General features: G+C 44.4%; 1 protein-coding gene across 1 annotated transcript; it reads right to left on the bottom strand.

Moving 5' to 3' along the window:
- Positions 1-649: 649 nt before the first annotated feature.
- LOC105017545 (E3 ubiquitin-protein ligase pellino homolog 2) lies at positions 650-12,626 on the bottom strand. Its single transcript, XM_010882239.2, has 7 exons — positions 12,296-12,626; positions 5,987-6,116; positions 5,684-5,785; positions 4,769-4,966; positions 4,334-4,519; positions 3,962-4,167; positions 650-3,748 (listed from the first exon to the last, which is right to left on the bottom strand). The coding sequence occupies exons 1-7, from the start codon at positions 12,370-12,372 to the stop codon at positions 3,349-3,351; spliced, it is 1,299 nt and encodes a 432-aa protein (XP_010880541.1). The 5' UTR covers positions 12,373-12,626; the 3' UTR covers positions 650-3,348.
- Between the last annotated feature and the right edge of the window lie 3,764 nt (positions 12,627-16,390).

Below are 16,390 nucleotides of genomic sequence, written 5' to 3'. Positions count from 1 at the left end.
GTTATTTGTACACAGACTAAACCTAGTTCCGGACTTAAAAACTGAATGGATATTTTAAATTGAGCGTGATTTTTTTTGTCCAAAACTAGGGTTAATCTGTGACTGTGAAACCAACACCTAAACCCATTTCCCTAACCAAGATAGCCCACATGTTCATAGTGATTTTCAATGGTAGACTAATGAGGCTGAGTGGGCAGATATAAGCAAGATCCTATTGGATAATAGCAGCACATTCTAGAATGTTTCTGTTAATCATGCCTACTTCATGATGTACATGGGTGCAACTGCTCAACTGGAATTACACACCGAAAAAAGAAACACACTGAAAAGACTTTGGCAAAGAAAAATGTAGAAAAATCCCACCCTGTTAGAAATTTGTATTGAGATCAATTTCATTCATTAATACAACTGGTAGAATCGCCACATTGATTCTTAAGTTTCCACTGCGGGCAACAGGTTTTTTTCGAGTGGGGAGGGTAAACGACAAGCTGATTCTTCAGATCTGTGGTCTCGCTTACTAGAATCTAGGTTCTCCACTCTGCACGCTCCACCCCATGGGAAAAAAACTATTATATTGAAAGGAAATGGGAAAACAGCCATTTCCCACCCATCATTTTATCCCCATCCGACCAGTAAAGAGACACAGTAGTTCATAAAGAGGTTTATTGATGTGTGTACAGTGATTGTCTGCGCACACCAGGATTACAGAAAGGTGAGAGAAACAATGTTAAGAGCCTTGCTCACCCCAGAGGAATGTGGAAGCTGTGAGATTAATCAGCACCTTTACACGTCAGAGGTCATGGGGCATTTAAAATAAACAATACGAGCCAAACTATCATAATTTTTGATTTGACACGTTAAACTGCAGGATACACCTTGGACTGTGGTAGGTAAGAGTAATGTACAAAAATAAACCTGTTTTGTGTTAGAACCTGACTATATCCCCTAAGGGAATTGGCAACTGTATTACAACCCGTATATGAAGCATATTCAAAGAGATCCCAAACTCGCTCTGAGACAAACTGTGTCTGTAAGTGAACGTGGCAGGTAGACACTGACTTGACCAAGATGGCATGACTCACTATACAGAATTGGAGAATCTGGTCTAAATAACATCCTGTTCTGTAACGTTGCAACTTCAGTGTCCATAAAATTAACAACCATACAAAAATCATACAACTAGCTTGCTGCCCTCATTGTCTAGTGCTGTCCTGGGGGAAAGCTCTAGGTTGTTCTAACCCTGACACAGAGAAGGGGAAGGTTGATGTACAAACAATCTTCATGGTTACGGATCTTGGAAGATTTCCTGATATAGTTTCAACATCTTAGTGGTTCCATATTTACCCCTCAGTAACATAACCCATTGCTATTACACAGTATTAAATACAGCGTGGCAGTGTAAAGGTTTGACTGCTGTAAACCTGAAACAGTTTATGCATCTGGTGTATTTAAATGTAATACAGAGCTGACATGATGCCCTATATTCTATATAACACAATACTTTTGGTTCTACTCCATACATTTCTATTTGAATGTTTAGTAATGTTGCGCCCTCCAGAGTAAGAACTCCGCATTCTCTTTCTTCAGCCCCTGAGTAGGAGTCAGGAAAACCCGACCCAGGGTAGGCATTTTGAAACTACCTGAGTAGCAGCTTGAGTAGGCATGTACATATCTATATAGGAAATAATGCTTAAATTGTAGATCTCTACTGGACCAGACATTTCACTAGCATTACTTTTCATCTTGAGAAATCTACAGCTATGGATAATAAACATTGAACACTGTACAATTAAGCATCAATGCAAGGTTTGGCCATCACCAGTGCAAGAGGTTTCTGTGTGTTCATGCAAGACAGACAAGTTTGTGTATAATTGAGTGTGTTCGTCTTAACTATTGAATACTTTCAAGCAATACCATAATGTTGAGATTAAAAAATATATATTGTAGCGTGATATAGAGCAAATCAATAGGAGCATCCGGGAAGGCATAGCTAATATAGCATTAGTATTTGGCTACATTCATTGTCTGGGCAATTTTGATGGTTGTGTAATGCGTGTGCACGTGTGTGCGTGTGTGTGACACAGTGTTGGCAATTTGATCTCATCTCAGTTTCATAAAACACACACAACAATAAGGACAACAACAGTGATAATATACACGCTTACATCGAATAATCACATTAGCTAAAAACAATACTCAAGATAGAAAAATAGTTGTATCTTAACACTGAACGGCGAAACAAAACACCCACCCCAAATAGTAATAAAATAGTTGCATTTTTCATTTAAAAAAAAAAGGTGTCTTTTGAGGTTACCTTAGGTCACGCCCATTTGACTTCTCCTCTATAAAGCCACATGGCACAGACCCAGTGTCTGTCTGTAAGGTAAAAAACACCCTGAGGTCGCCACTTAATGTCACTTATCTATGCTGCTACAGAGTAATGCTGGCCATACACTGTACGACTTCTTAAGTCTGGACAACTGCGACATGCTCATGTTTACGGATCTCCCCAAAGCTTTCAAAGTGCCCACCTCTAACCCGAGGAAGGAGGAGTCACATTACACGTGTTTCCCTTGTTGATCCTGTCTTTGTAAGTTGTCATAGCATGTTGTTGCTGCTTCGCTAATGTTGGGGGCACATGCCTCACAGACCTCCCCACAACGACACAAAGACAAACAAAATCTCACAAAACCATTCCTGGATATTGGATAATGAGTGTCCCAAAGTCCGGGCTTTTAGAACCAGAGTTCTAAATTGGTCTGGGACGGTAAAATGGGTATTGGTCCGAATGGTGTGAATGCTTGACAACATTTTGATATCAGGTTAATTCCTGTTTGTCAAATGGGAATAATCCTTTTTAAAATCTGTTCATTGTTTAAATTGTTATAAATAAGGATTGAGAGACATTTGTCAGGAAACCAGTAACCATGAGCATCCAGTGACTTGAACACACCTCAGGTTCAGCCAATGAGCTGCAGACAGCATTCAGCCATGTCTGAAGAGACCCAGAGACACGGCTGACTAGAGGACAGACTAGCTTATCTATCAGTGTAACGTTTGCTATAGTGCTGCTTTTATTGCTTAGAATTGAGGTTCTGTTAGAGCCAAATCTTACCTTGAGAGAAGCGTGCATCTAACTATTAAACGTCTGTGCCGATCCTCTGTCAACACATGACTTACACAAACGTACGAGGCGGACAAACGTTTCCACAACGTCGCCTGTAAACGGGAGGACGTTGTAAAAGTTAGATACGCACTATTTCTCAGGTTACTATCGGGCCCTTGGCTTAGTGACGGTTGATTCCACTGTTGTAGTTGCGTAGTAGCGGTGACACGAGGGGTACCTGGCTAGTCGATGGGACCTTGGAAGATGAGGCGCGTCCAGCCCGGCGGTGAGTTGCTGAGAGGGGCCGAGCAGAAGGGGCAGGTGGGCCGGAATGCGTGGGTCCCGTGGGGCAACGGGGTGTCCGCCCAGTACTTGGCTGTCCTCTCTGAACACACGTGGCCACAGGGTACCAACGCGTGCGTGGGCGCTCCGGCATCCACGTACACGGCCGGCTCGCAGCCCAGCCACAGGGGCACGTAGGGACCCACGCTCCGGCATAAGGGGCACTCCCGGCGGACCGTGGAGACCCCTCCTTCCCCCTCTCCCCCTCTCTCCTCCCGACGCTCCGGGCGCTGGCCCCAGTCGTGGCGGCCGTGCACGTGTCCGCAGGCGAGGTAGACCCAGGGCTGGCGTTCCTCCAGACTGGGGGAGAAGGAGGTGGTTTTACTGTACAATTCCCCCAAACATTAAATGTCATTTTCAATAGTTATTGGAAGGAGCTTTGCATAGGAAAAAAGGGTAATAGAAATGCTGATTAGGGATTTTTGTTACGTAGCATTCAACTATGATCAGCCGCTGTTCCAGTAGACTGCTGCTACCACCTCCTAGTGGTGCAACCAGCTGCATGTTACTGACCTGTGGCTGCGGGGGAGGCTGGGGAAGGCCAGGGTACTGAGGCCTACAGGACACTGTGGCCGGGCAGCGTTGAGCTCCTGCCGCAGCGCCTCCAGGTGGCGGAGGGTGGGAGCGCGGAGCAGGCCCTCTCCGGTCCGCCACAGTAGAGTGGCCCCACACAGGTCCACCAGGGAGCCATCGCGCAGGGCGCTGCTCTCTCCCTCCGCCTGCAGGGCGGGACGTACCCAGGGAGGGAATCAGACTACTGGCACGCGACAACATATCAGCACCAGGGACAAATCAGACCAAGTCCCCTTTCACCGTTTTTACCATACATAGTCACGGTTCTTAACCAGGGCCGGTAGCCTTGTGTCTGTAACCTACGGGACTGACCAGTTTCCCCCGACTGGGTCCGGAGCGTGTCTCCCGGAGGGCGTAGACGTCCCCGCAGACGGAGATCTCCCTCCACAGGCCCTGGCGGCTGTCCTCGGGGAAGCCCTCTGGATGCATCACCAGGACCCCGTTGGTGGTCAGACCATCCATGTGGCCGTCAGGGTTTTTCCACTTGGTGGCCTTTTCCTAAAGGAGACGGACAAATGGACGACAAAACAGAGAGAACCGGAGCTTGGTCATTCACGTCTAGGACGGGCAGCATTCATTAGGCAGAGAAATGGGAGAAAACATTCAAGCGAGCCGGGGCTAATTGAACCTGTCCTTAGGACACTGTTCTGTTCGTGCTTAATGAACGCGACCCTAACATAGTGGGACTCGTTAGCCTTTGGGAGCTCTCCGTGCGTTCTCTCTACTGAGCCCTTGGTGAACACCCACCCCGAGGAAGATGTTTTTGGAGGAGTCGAAGCCAGCAGCGTAGATGCGTGCGGTGTAGGGGGGGGCACGCTCGCACACCACTCGGCAGGCGAAGCGGGAGATGGTGCTGGGGGCCACCGAGGGGTCCTCGCCCTCCTTACCCTCTCCTGACGTGTCCGTCACAACAAAGTCTATGGGACTTTCTGTAGAGCGTCCAATCTGCAGGGGCAAGGAGACAAGACAGGGAAAAGTTAGCAGGCATCTTTGAGTTCAGAACGGGGTTCAACTGGAAAGCCGTTTGAATGGCTCTTGTTTTGCTAGCGACTATAAGCAATATTCTGTCATGATTTGGGTTTTATTCATGAGCGAGGATTTAATTTAGCTTGTTAATCAGGCTGCAGCTTGACAGGATCCTGTTGTGCTTATTACTTGCCAAGATTGTCTCTTCCACACAAAACAGCATAACATCCTGGCACCGTTTCTTTTTGAAGCTGTATTAAAGGCCAGTGAGAAACCACTAGTGAATTTCTTTCAAATTCTACAAAAAGTTGTGCTTTTAATGTATCTGGGATCCTGTTGGCCATCAGACATCTATTTTAGTCATGATTGAATATTCCTCCAGTTTTCCTGCTGTTGCGGGAGGCGGCAGGAGCAGTTCTGACACATTTAATGTGGGCCTGGAATTGGCTGATTGAGCAATTGTTTAATTCATTACCACACATGCGCCAAGAGCAATCCAAGCATGAGACAAAATGGAGCAATATGTTACATCCGTAGGAGGTTGGACACACACAGCAAAGGCCAAAACAACAGAGATGTTTTGACTGTTAGGATTGGGGAAGTAGAAGCCCACCCCTGGATGATTGACTGTTAGGATTGGGGAAGTAGAAGCCCACAACCATTTCAGTTGGAGTAAAGAGAGTAAACCGTGTTAACCTGGAACATGTCCGTGTCGTTGTCGTGGCAGTACTCCACCACCACTGTCTGGTTACGGGACAGAGTGAAAGAGATGCTGTGCTGCCCTCTACTGTGGACCGCCTGCAAGCACACACACACACACACAGGACAGGTTCTATTTACAGTAGTGACAGCAGAGTCAGCAGACATCTAGGCCACATTGTAATTACATGGCACAAACACACCACACCCAAACAGAAACACCAACACATACCCACAAACAGACACCCGCAAACAGACTGACAGACACACACACACACACACACACACACACAGAAATACCTTGCTGTCCTGTGGTGTGTTGAGGATGTGGACAGTGCTGGGTTTGACCCCGTTGGCCTTGGCCCTCCGGTACAGAGCAAAGCGGCTCTTCCTCCTGCCCCGGTCCCCACTTGGCAGAGAGCCATTGTACCTACAGAGAACACAGTTCAGTTCACTGTCATTTACACTGACAACATGGCCAAAAGCTTAACAAATGCCAGACAACACATAAACACAACTGGAAACAATGAAACAATGGAGCAAGCAAGAGGTCAAATGAGTTACACAATAAGATCTGATCACGGCCCATGCTTCGTTGCACTGTACTTGTTCAATGACAAAGTAGAATCTAATCTCAGGCCCCGATCCGTCTGGATGCGAGGTAAGTGACGGACAGGCCGGGGTCGTGTCTCACAGCTGCCATAGGAGGACGTTTGAAGCGGGAGGAAGCCCTCACACACCTGCCCTCGTGAAGGATGATTCGGGTAGCCATATAAAGAGCCACCCACGACATAAGGGGGGGGGGGGGGGGGGGGGGGGGGGGGGGGGAACTAATCTCTAACTGTCGTTTTGTTTTTCATCTTCCCTTCTTCAGACGATTGAGTCCTGGTTCGGTGTCACTCTGTTGCCGTTTGATCTGAGCTGGGGCTCTCCCGTTGTGTTGTATTTGTGGTCTGTGAGGGCAGTATAGCTGCCTCCTGTCATTCGGTCTGCTCTGCTCTGTTCCAGTATATATGCACAGACAAATATGGACCAAGATGGAGGCGTGTGTACAACGTGAGGCTTGCTGTCTTCCCAGTAATTTACTTAACAGTTCTTAGTTCATTGACTCAGTGCAGCCGGACATACACAGGAAGTGCCCGGACGCGTCGTCGAGATTGTAAACAAAGGCGAGGAGGCCTCTGGGCTAGGCTAAAGCTAACCCCCTATCAGCTTTCACTACCTAGCTTGTCTTTCATTCACATTCACTGCCAAACAAAATGGACTACTGCATGTCATTGTACTGTACATGTACTGTTCAATGAAAGAGTTGAATCTAACCTAATATGGCGCTTAGCAGAAGCATTGATCAGGTAACAGCAGTTCGACAGTTAAGAGTAAACCTAATAAGTGTTGAGTTTGAGGGTCTTTTGCCATTTCTTCTACTATTTGCCGCCTGCCAACTGAAAAGAACAGCCAGAGGAAGAGTTGACTTTAGCAATGACCAGTGTGGGCTACCTACCAGACAGCATTGTTCTGATGGGTTGACATGAGGAAATCGCTGAGGTATGGATCAGCTGGTACTAGATGCATGACGATTTCAGCTGTCACTGTGCTGACACCTCCCCCTCCTGTGTTGTCCCTGTCCTTGTTCATCTTGTCATGCTTCCAACCTGGACTAGGTTTAAATAGACTCTAGACTCAGCCCACACCTATTTATTAATTATCATAATCTTAATATGTTCACCTGACATCTGACCAGAAGAGGACTGGTCACCCCAATGAGCCTGGGTCCACTCAACGTTTCTTCCTAAATTTCGGCCATCTTAGGGAGTTTTTCCTAGCCACTGAAATTCAACACTACTGTTGTTTTCTCCTTGGGGTTAAAGGCCAGGTGTTTTGTAAAGGCACTGTGACATCTGCTGATGTAAAAAGGGCTTTATAAATACATTTGATTGATTTGGCCTCACCTGCGCATGAGGGCCTGTTCACCAGTGTAAACATTACAATGAGTGCTGTGGGAACACTGGTGATGAAGACAATAGCAAGTCTGTTCATTACAATGCTGAAGTCCGGCACACCACGCAAAGCCTCTTCGCCTCATAGGATGGCTAGAGACACACGCTATCGCCAATCCTCTACTGATCGCATGGCTGGATTCTGGTTTTGCCTTTCTCCAGTCGGCACTGGTTGCAGTGGGACTACTTTAAAAGAAAGAACCATGCCTTGTAACAGACACTGCTGGCCAATCACATCCTGCATTTGATCCTTGAAAACACTCCAACACATAAAAGTACCACTACAGCACAGTTCAGTGACACACCACTTGAGACCTCAGAGTAGAGCACTGACTGGGTGAACCCTCTTCACTCTGAAACACCAATTCAAGTGTGTTCAGCAAATGTGTGAAGAACAACGGTTGAATGAACAGGCTGTCCTGAGTACTTGGGAGGTTCAACTGTTTTGTCAGAATGAACCTCACTTTGGGCCACTTAATGTGTGTGTGTGTGTTGTCTGTATTTGCAAGCGAGAGCTTCTGTGTGCATGCAAGACCGAGAGAGGGGGAGATTAGCATTAGGGTAGTGGGCTCTTGCTGTCATCTCCACTGATTGTTCCAACCTAAACTTTGAGTTTAGTCTCTAGCTTCCTGGGCAACGGAGGAGCGCTGTCACGCTAAGAAGTTCACACAGAGGGCTGCATGCTGGTTTTAGCTTTCAGCTAATTGGCAGGGCATGGTACCTATTAAACACTGTTGAGATGACGCCCGGTGGGCAGAGAGCCCCTTTCAAATCACATCTCTCCCTCGCTCTTCTGCAAATCTTTTCCTCGCTCTCGCTTTCTTTTGACAGCCCTTCCTCCTACTCTTTCTCCTAGCACTTCCTCTCTGCTCAGAAACAAAGATTTGTCTCACTGTCAAGCAGCAGCCACTCTTCCTGGATGATCAGAAGCATTCCAGCTCTAATCCAGACAAGGCAAGCCAAGATCTGTCCCATCCAGTGTTAGATCGGGCCAAACTAAACAAGCCAAGATCTGTCCCATCCAGTGTTAGATCGGGCCAAGCTAAACAAGCCAAGATCTGTCCCATCCAGTGTTATATCGGGCCAAACTAAACAAGCCAAGATCTGTCCCATCCAGTGTTATATCGGGCCAAACTAAACAAGCCAAAATCTGTCCCATCCAGTGTTAGATCGGGCCAAACTAAACAAGCCAAGATCTGTCCCATCCAGTGTTAGATCGGGCCAAACTAAACAAGCCAAGATCTGTCCCATCCAGTGTTAGATCGGGCCAAACTAAACAAGCCAAGATCTGTCCCATCCAGTGTTAGATCGGGCCAAACTAAACAAGCCAAGATCTGTCCCATCAAGTGTTAGACTAGATCTGAAAAGAGAGATGAAGGGAACTCACTTATACCTGCACAATGACCCTGAGTCACATCAGGTTGAAGATGAACAGGCAGAGAAGAAAGATCAGAGATGGAGGAGGGGAACATAGTGAGAGCAGGGGGGAGAGAGAGTAGGCATTCAGGGAGAAAAGCAGTGAAAGGGAAGCATAAGCTTTGCCACAAATTCTGTGTTTCATTCTGATAGAACAAGTCTATGACCACTGCAAAAAACAATATTTGTCTTCTCAAGATGATAAAACAATTCAAATGTATGTACGGTATATTTTCAGCTGTTGAGACTTGTTGTTAGCAAGAGACAAACAAATATATATTTTAAGTTAACAGCACATATAGTCCATGTAAAAGCCCCAGCGTAGAACCCTGCTGACTGGTTGTGTCCATCTCTCTACCCGTGCCCACTCAGCAGCGTAGCTGAGTCCACTGTACACAGTATGAAATATTCACTCCCTCTGCCCCACGACACACAGCTTATTTTAGCGGAGGCCAGTAGAACCACTGAGTGAGCTGCTTCTGGAGTCAGCGGACAGCACTTGGGGGGGGGGGGGGGGGGGGGGGGGGGGGGGGGGGGGGGGTGATAAGAGAGAGCGATATAAAGTGTGTGTTATGTCAAAATGTATCCTAGGGCGGTTGTTTACCCATAACATGCTGTGATATACGATGCTATCGCCCCCTATTGGTCACCCAAACTTTTTTCTTTTTTTACTCAAAATGAATGCTACAACTGGACAAATCATGACGGAAGATAATGTTGTAAACAGCCTATGCAGAGTACAGGCCAAAACTCCTTTCTGGCGGTGCTTTTGGATGGAAGAGGGTGTGTGTGTGTGTACCGGGGGATGCATTGATGGCGCAGAGAGTTTGATAAGGAACGAGCTGTCTTACCATAGTGAATTTAGACACATTTGACTTTGACTTGTCTAAATGTGTTAATGGAAGACCTACACAGTAGGACTGGCTAGTTTTTCAGATTCAAATGGGGGGGGTTTTCAGATTCAAATGGGGGGATTTTCCCTGCCTACATGCATGTCAGTCTTTAGCTTAAACTTGAACTTAACCACTTGAATTTTCTACAGCCTAATGATTTAGTTTGTTCTCTTATTATTAGTCCTGTATCTTGAATATTTAACTAGTAATATTTGTTTTAGTCGGGAGGTAGACATGTCCAACAATGTAAGCTTAGCCTATAGCCAATACAGCACAATATACTTCATTTGAGGAGATAGCCTATACAATCTAAGCAGAGAAAAGCAGGCTAGAGCAGACTGTATTTTTGTGTAAGGCGAGAGCAGCAGAGCAAACAGAGCTCTCTCAAATTAAAGTAAAGAATGAGATAGCAGAAAGGGACTCAATGCAGGACAGACACCCCATCCCCTGCTCTGAGCATGTGATCAATAAGATGGACCAGGCTTATTGTGCCATCACAGCAGAATAAAGGCTTGTAATGGTGGACATTTACACATGATTTCTGCTCCAAGACCAGAGGGTGCTTCTCCATTTCTCCTCCATGTTATCCTGCAGCTAGTTATCAGAGATGTGAACAGGGAAGAATGCTAAGCCTTTCATTGAACACCCTTGGGTCTGGGGTGTGTGTGAAGAAGATTGGATGTAATGACTAAATCATTGCCGTTTAATTACAGGCCTAGTCTCGCCACAAAGGAAACAGGGAGACTCCAATAGAATTTCTGCAGAGTAACTTGTAGTGTCACGCACCGCTGTTTTTCTCACTGTCTCTCAGTGTCCTTCAGCTGCCGAGGGAAAGAATGCAACTCATCAGTATTCTAGTGCAGCCCAACTCAGTGCCAGGGATGGTCAGCAGAGTTTAGATATCACCGCCATGAGGCCTAGGTGAACATCTGACCACACTACACTGTAAAACTCCTAGCACTGCAACACCGCTAATACCATATTCGTTACTAGGACCAGCAATCAATTATGCATTTCAGTTATTTTAAAAGGGATTGCAATGCACCCTTCTTGCATATATTTTTTTGGCATGTTACTAAAACAGTACTGAAAGGAGAGGGCGAGAAGGGAGAGTGCTGTGATTCAGCCCCGGTCTCTGCTAACATGTTTAGAGTCAAGAGTGTTCATGGAAGGACTATGGCTCAACCCTTTCCTCCTACCGTAAGGCTGTGTTTCCTTGTGTATGTCTTGAGAGCTTTGGGGCAGCACGTGCAACATGCAAAACAAATCCAGCCTGGCCTATCAGAAGCTCTACGGTTAATAAGTATCCAGCTATTCATACCTGGTCCACTGTCAGGGCTAGATGTTTGTTTGGGAATAGGCAGCGATTTAGTTCAGGAAGTTTGCAGGGGGGAAGAGATGGGCGTCATGAGATCTGTGCATCACAGGCTTGGATGCAGGAAGCAGGATGTAAGTGAGTGAAATAAGAACAGTTAACCCACTAATCTCCAGGGCAACAGACCAGCAAGGGTGGAAATGTTGAATGTCTGACTATCTCCCTCTTACGAATTTCCTGTCCATGTGTGGGGAAAAAGATGTAACCCTACATGCAGTAAACCATTTGTCAATGATGAAGTAGGCCTGTGTGGATCTGTTGAATAATTCCCCTAAGTGAATATACATCAACGGTGTTGGCATTTATTAGCCTGTGTTTTAACCGCTGGTTTGGTTTCGTCCAGTGTCCCACTTTCTGCGATCATCACAGCTCCAGAATAGTATGACATCATCGAGTGCTGATTTTACACCCACTCAGATCTCCATTGAAGAAAAAAAGCTACGTTTCAGTGTGGTCTTAGAATGACTTATTTTAGCAGGGTACTTATTTACAATCACCTTCGTGCACAGTCACAAAGTAACACGAATTATTAGATGTAACCAGTGCATGCAATTAGTTCCCATTCGATTCTCGAAGAAAGTTACGTTTGCTAGGCTACCTTCGCGCTCGTTCTCTCGCAACTTCGCAATAATTCTCTCACAACTGCGTGGCGATGAGTGCGACACGCGATTACGATTTATGTTAAAAATAAGAGGATAACGTTTTTCTTTGTGCATTAACAAAAACAACCCAACGTCTACTGCACTCATCTCGTCGTTCAAATGTTTCTTTTCGTACAGACTAGTGTAGTGTAGGCTGCTGCTTTATGTAGGTTAGCATAGTAGTATTGTTAGTAGTAGCCAATAAGCGACCCTACTACGACTATTATGTCAGTTTTCGATACGGTGATATTAACCACTATGTATACCTCTAGCCTACTGTTACTCACCCCAATATGACCAGCTCGCCGTATTTTACCGGGTCTTTAACCGGAACATCATCTTCGTCCTTGTTCGGCGAATTCATCAGAGAGACTGGCACTAGCTGGGTCTTGGGAACGTTTGAGAGCAATAGTAGTACTAGTAGTTAAATAAAAGAAATTGTACACCGTTCAAACTACGGAGAAGTTACTTGAATATTTTTTTTTATCCAAGTTTGGATAGAAGATATAGTTTCTTGGAAGTTTTTGTTCTTCGTTTTATTCTTTTGATTCCGTGAGCGCGCATCTTCTGGAAAATTGTAGCTTAGCTGCCGAATCAATTGAAGGCCCGCGCGACCAATCTGTTCTGTAGCAGAGGGTACAAAAACAGCTCGCGGCAGGGAGTCGACTGAACCATATTTTGTAGGGGAGGACAATAAAAACTCGTTGAGAAACAACTATATCGTGCCTATAAGAACATATTGTGTTGTATGCTCCGTAGGTGTTCGTATAGTTCAGAAATACTCTGTGAGAATAATACAGAATTACAATTTTGTGCTTTATTTCAAAATATTTCAGTGACCAACAATCTCCCTTTAAATGATTCAAAGTGACAAGGTCTTGATGAGAAGCTTGCCACTATTATGTAAAATAGAAAAGCGGTTTCAAATTCTGGAGGATATAGCCTATTCCCTTGGCAGTCAGCACCATATAATTTTTCAGATTTTTGTTTTCAAATTGTTTTCATTGATAGAGAAGAGAAAAATTCTGAGAGAAAAAAATACTGAAATGTCTTTTAGATGCCAGTCATGATAAAGTCTGACGTAATTAAACCGTATGTCAGCTTCTCTTTTTAGTTAAGGTTTCATTACGATGTGGGTCAGCCAGCCTGCCATTCTTTAATTACAGGTAGCCTAAAGCAAATCCCTGCATATAGGTTTACGTCCCACTTCCAATGACATATTGTACGTTTGGAAACAGGGGATATGGGAAATGTAATTGGTTTCTGATTCAACTAAAACGTATGAACCCATTTTGTTTGTGGGTTTCACTATTTACGTTCTGCAGATTGTACAATTGCCTTGTCACTCATGTCTCTAATTTAAATATATGTAAATATATGTCCACTATCGTTCATATGTTTGGGGTCACTTAGAAATGTCCTTGTTTTACATGAAAACATACAGTACATGAAATGTGTTTGAATAGGAAATATAGCAAAATAGGAAACAGTCAAGCTGCATTGGCTTAATGGGCAGTTATTACATACCATACGGTCATGCTGCTCCCACAACAGCTCAATAGGGTTAAGATCCAGTGACTATGATGGCCACTCCATTACAGACAGAATACCAGCTGACTGCTTCTTCCCTAAATAGTTCTTGCATAGTTTGGAGCTGTGCTTTGGGTCATTATCCTGTTGTAGGAGGAAGTTGGCCCCAGTCAAGTGCCGTCCACAGGGTATGGCATGGCATTGCAAAACAGAGTGATAGCCTTCGTTCTTCAAGATCCACTTTACCACCATCAAAGCACCCCTAGACCATCACATTGCCTCCACCATGCTTGACAGATGGCATCAAGCACTCCTCCAACATCTTTTCATTTGGTCTGCATCTCACAAATGTTCTTCTTTGTGATCCAAACACCTCAAACTTAGATGTGTCTGTCCATAACACATTTTCCAATCTTCCTCTGTCCCATGTCTATGTTCTTTTGCCCACTTTAATATTATCTTTTTTTTGGCCAATCTGAGATCAGGCTTTTTCTTTGCAACCTGCCTAGAAGGCCAGCATCTCAGAGTCGCCTTTTCACTGTTGACGTTCAGACTGGTGTTTTGCGGGTACTATTAAATAAAGCTGCCATTTGAGGACCTGTGAGGTGTCTGTTTCTCAAACTAGACACTCTAATGTATTTGTCCTCTTGCTCAGTTGTGCACCCACTCCCACTCTTCTTTCTATTCTGGTTAGAGTAAATGTGCACTGTTCTGTGAAGGAAGTAGTACACAGTGTTGTACAATTTCTTCCATGGAATAGCCTTAATTTCTCATAGCAAGAATAGACGAGTTTCACAAGAAAGTCATTTGTTTCTGGCCACTTTTAGCCTGTAATCGAACCCACAACTGCCGATGCTCCAGATACTCAACTATTCTAAAGGACAGTTTTAATATTTTCAAGCTGTGCTAACAATTGCAAAAGGGTTTTCTAATGACCAATTAGCCTTTTAAAATGATACACCTAAATGAGGAAATGCAACATGGCATTGGAACGCAGGATTGATGGTTGCTGATAATGGGCCTCTGTACACCTACACAGATATTCTCTCTCAGACACTTCACCTATTTGTGTGTGTTTTTTGCTCTAAATGGGTGTCATATGTCATGTTGTTGCTATGTGCATGATCTATAAGTAGAATATCATACCTCACTCAGGGTAACATGGGGCAAGAAGCCCACTGAGGTAAGATGGCCTTCCATGTAACTTACAAAAAAACACTAAATGTCACCATTCTTCTTTTCAACACTCCCACTAGTCTTAATCAACTAGAAATTTCAAGTTTCATCACACCTTCTCAGCCAACAATTAAAAACGTTTACTTCTGCATCTCATTTAAGACTGCTAGGATTTAAAACATTGCCTTATTTAAATGCTAAGTTTAGTTTAACTGCATGAAATGACGTGTAAGGAAAATGTAAGTGGTGTAAAAACCCTTAGGCATTATCTTCTATGCATAAGATTCTCTGGGGGGCAACTAACTCCATTGGCGGGGCATCTTACCCCAGTAGCTGGAAAACATGCCCCCTTCCTAAAAAATAAATCTGTCAACGGTAGCCATTTATTTTACTTTATCATCCATTACCCTAAGCATAGCCATCTTCAACATACAAGATAATTACTAAACTTTTCTTTTTTGTTTGAGTAAATAGACACAGATCCCCATGATGTCCTACCCATTATATGCCATGATTGTAAGCAAGGGGTTTTGATGACACTGGGAACAAATCAGCTAATACATTACATATTAGACACATTGTGGGATCCTTTTTGGCTCACTGGAGCAACTTTTACAACCAGTGGGCAACAAGTGCAGACTCCATTATTGAGGTGAGGTTTAAGGAGAGTTAAGGTTATGGTTAGGATAGGTGTACACATTAGGTTATTAGTGTGTCTGTAAAGAGAGTAAAAGCGAGACTTCCCTTTAATAGAAAAAGTACTGCTTCTGAACACAAGAGGGCAGTGCTTTTTTACAGAGTTCCTAAAGTTTTCAAATACCAGTGAGCTGAACTTTTACTTCTTTTACTTTCACAAATGAAAAAAACAGACTTCCTTCCTTACTTCAAAGTAGGCATGACAACAATGTGATTTTGGAGGCATGGCAACATGAAGACTACTGAAGACTCAGCTCTCAGACTAGGCTACACCTCAGAAGGCTTACCTAGATATTGAGACATAGTTAACATAGGCTCAATACCAAATCAGCACATCTCCAATTGGGTCTAGTCACTGCAATGACTCATGCTGTCCTTCATCTGTCCGTATGTTCTATTTACTCACTCTATAACCAGGCAGAAAGTGATCCCTGTGCTGCAGGTTTTGGAAGAGATCCAGCCAGATCATTGTACGCCACTGTGCCTGTAAGGGAATCTTTTTGGCCTCCAGAAGGTCAAAGACGATCTCTAAGGCTGAAGCATCACCAGAGTACGGTTGGATTCTGAGATAAGGCTTCTCCTGGGATATCATGAGTTTCTTCAGGCTTCAACACAGTGTACATTTAGCAGTAGAAGATTTAGTCAGGTTTTATAAAATCGTTACCAATGGACAGAATATGTCAATGTGTTGCCATAGAAAAGGCAATGATAAAACAGAGCTATAAAAGGTATAGACCCAAAACATTATTAAACATTGGAAAATGTGACAACATTTAGTTCTGGGGTAACCAAGATTACGAAATCTCCCAGAATAACATCACTGCTTCCTGGAAGTTAAAGGAGTTAAGGAAAATTTCAGACCACTCCAGGCACAAACCATGACCTGCCTCTTATGCCCAGTCGACAAGACAACAAACACAATTGAGGTTTACATATTTATTCAACAACATTTTGAATGTGTAGTAGTAATGTGCTTGTTT

The sequence above is a fragment of the Esox lucius genome, chromosome 18 (genome assembly GCF_011004845.1).
Source record: "Esox lucius isolate fEsoLuc1 chromosome 18, fEsoLuc1.pri, whole genome shotgun sequence".
Classification (NCBI taxonomy): domain Eukaryota; kingdom Metazoa; phylum Chordata; class Actinopteri; order Esociformes; family Esocidae; genus Esox; species Esox lucius.
This window is presented reverse-complemented; position numbering and strand designations above follow the sequence as displayed.

Bases quoted from the DNA above. Each gene is read 5' to 3' on its own strand.
- LOC105017545 (XM_010882239.2), bottom strand. From the start codon at position 12,372: ATGAATTCGCCGAACAAGGACGAAGATGATGTTCCGGTTAAAGACCCG. The intron at 4,967-5,683 runs GTTAACACGGTT...TTGCCCCTGCAG, and splicing joins ACGACACGGACATGTTCCAG to ATTGGACGCTCTACAGAAAG. The intron at 3,749-3,961 runs GTCAGTAACATG...CTTCTCCCCCAG, and splicing joins AGCCTCCCCCGCAGCCACAG to TCTGGAGGAACGCCAGCCCT.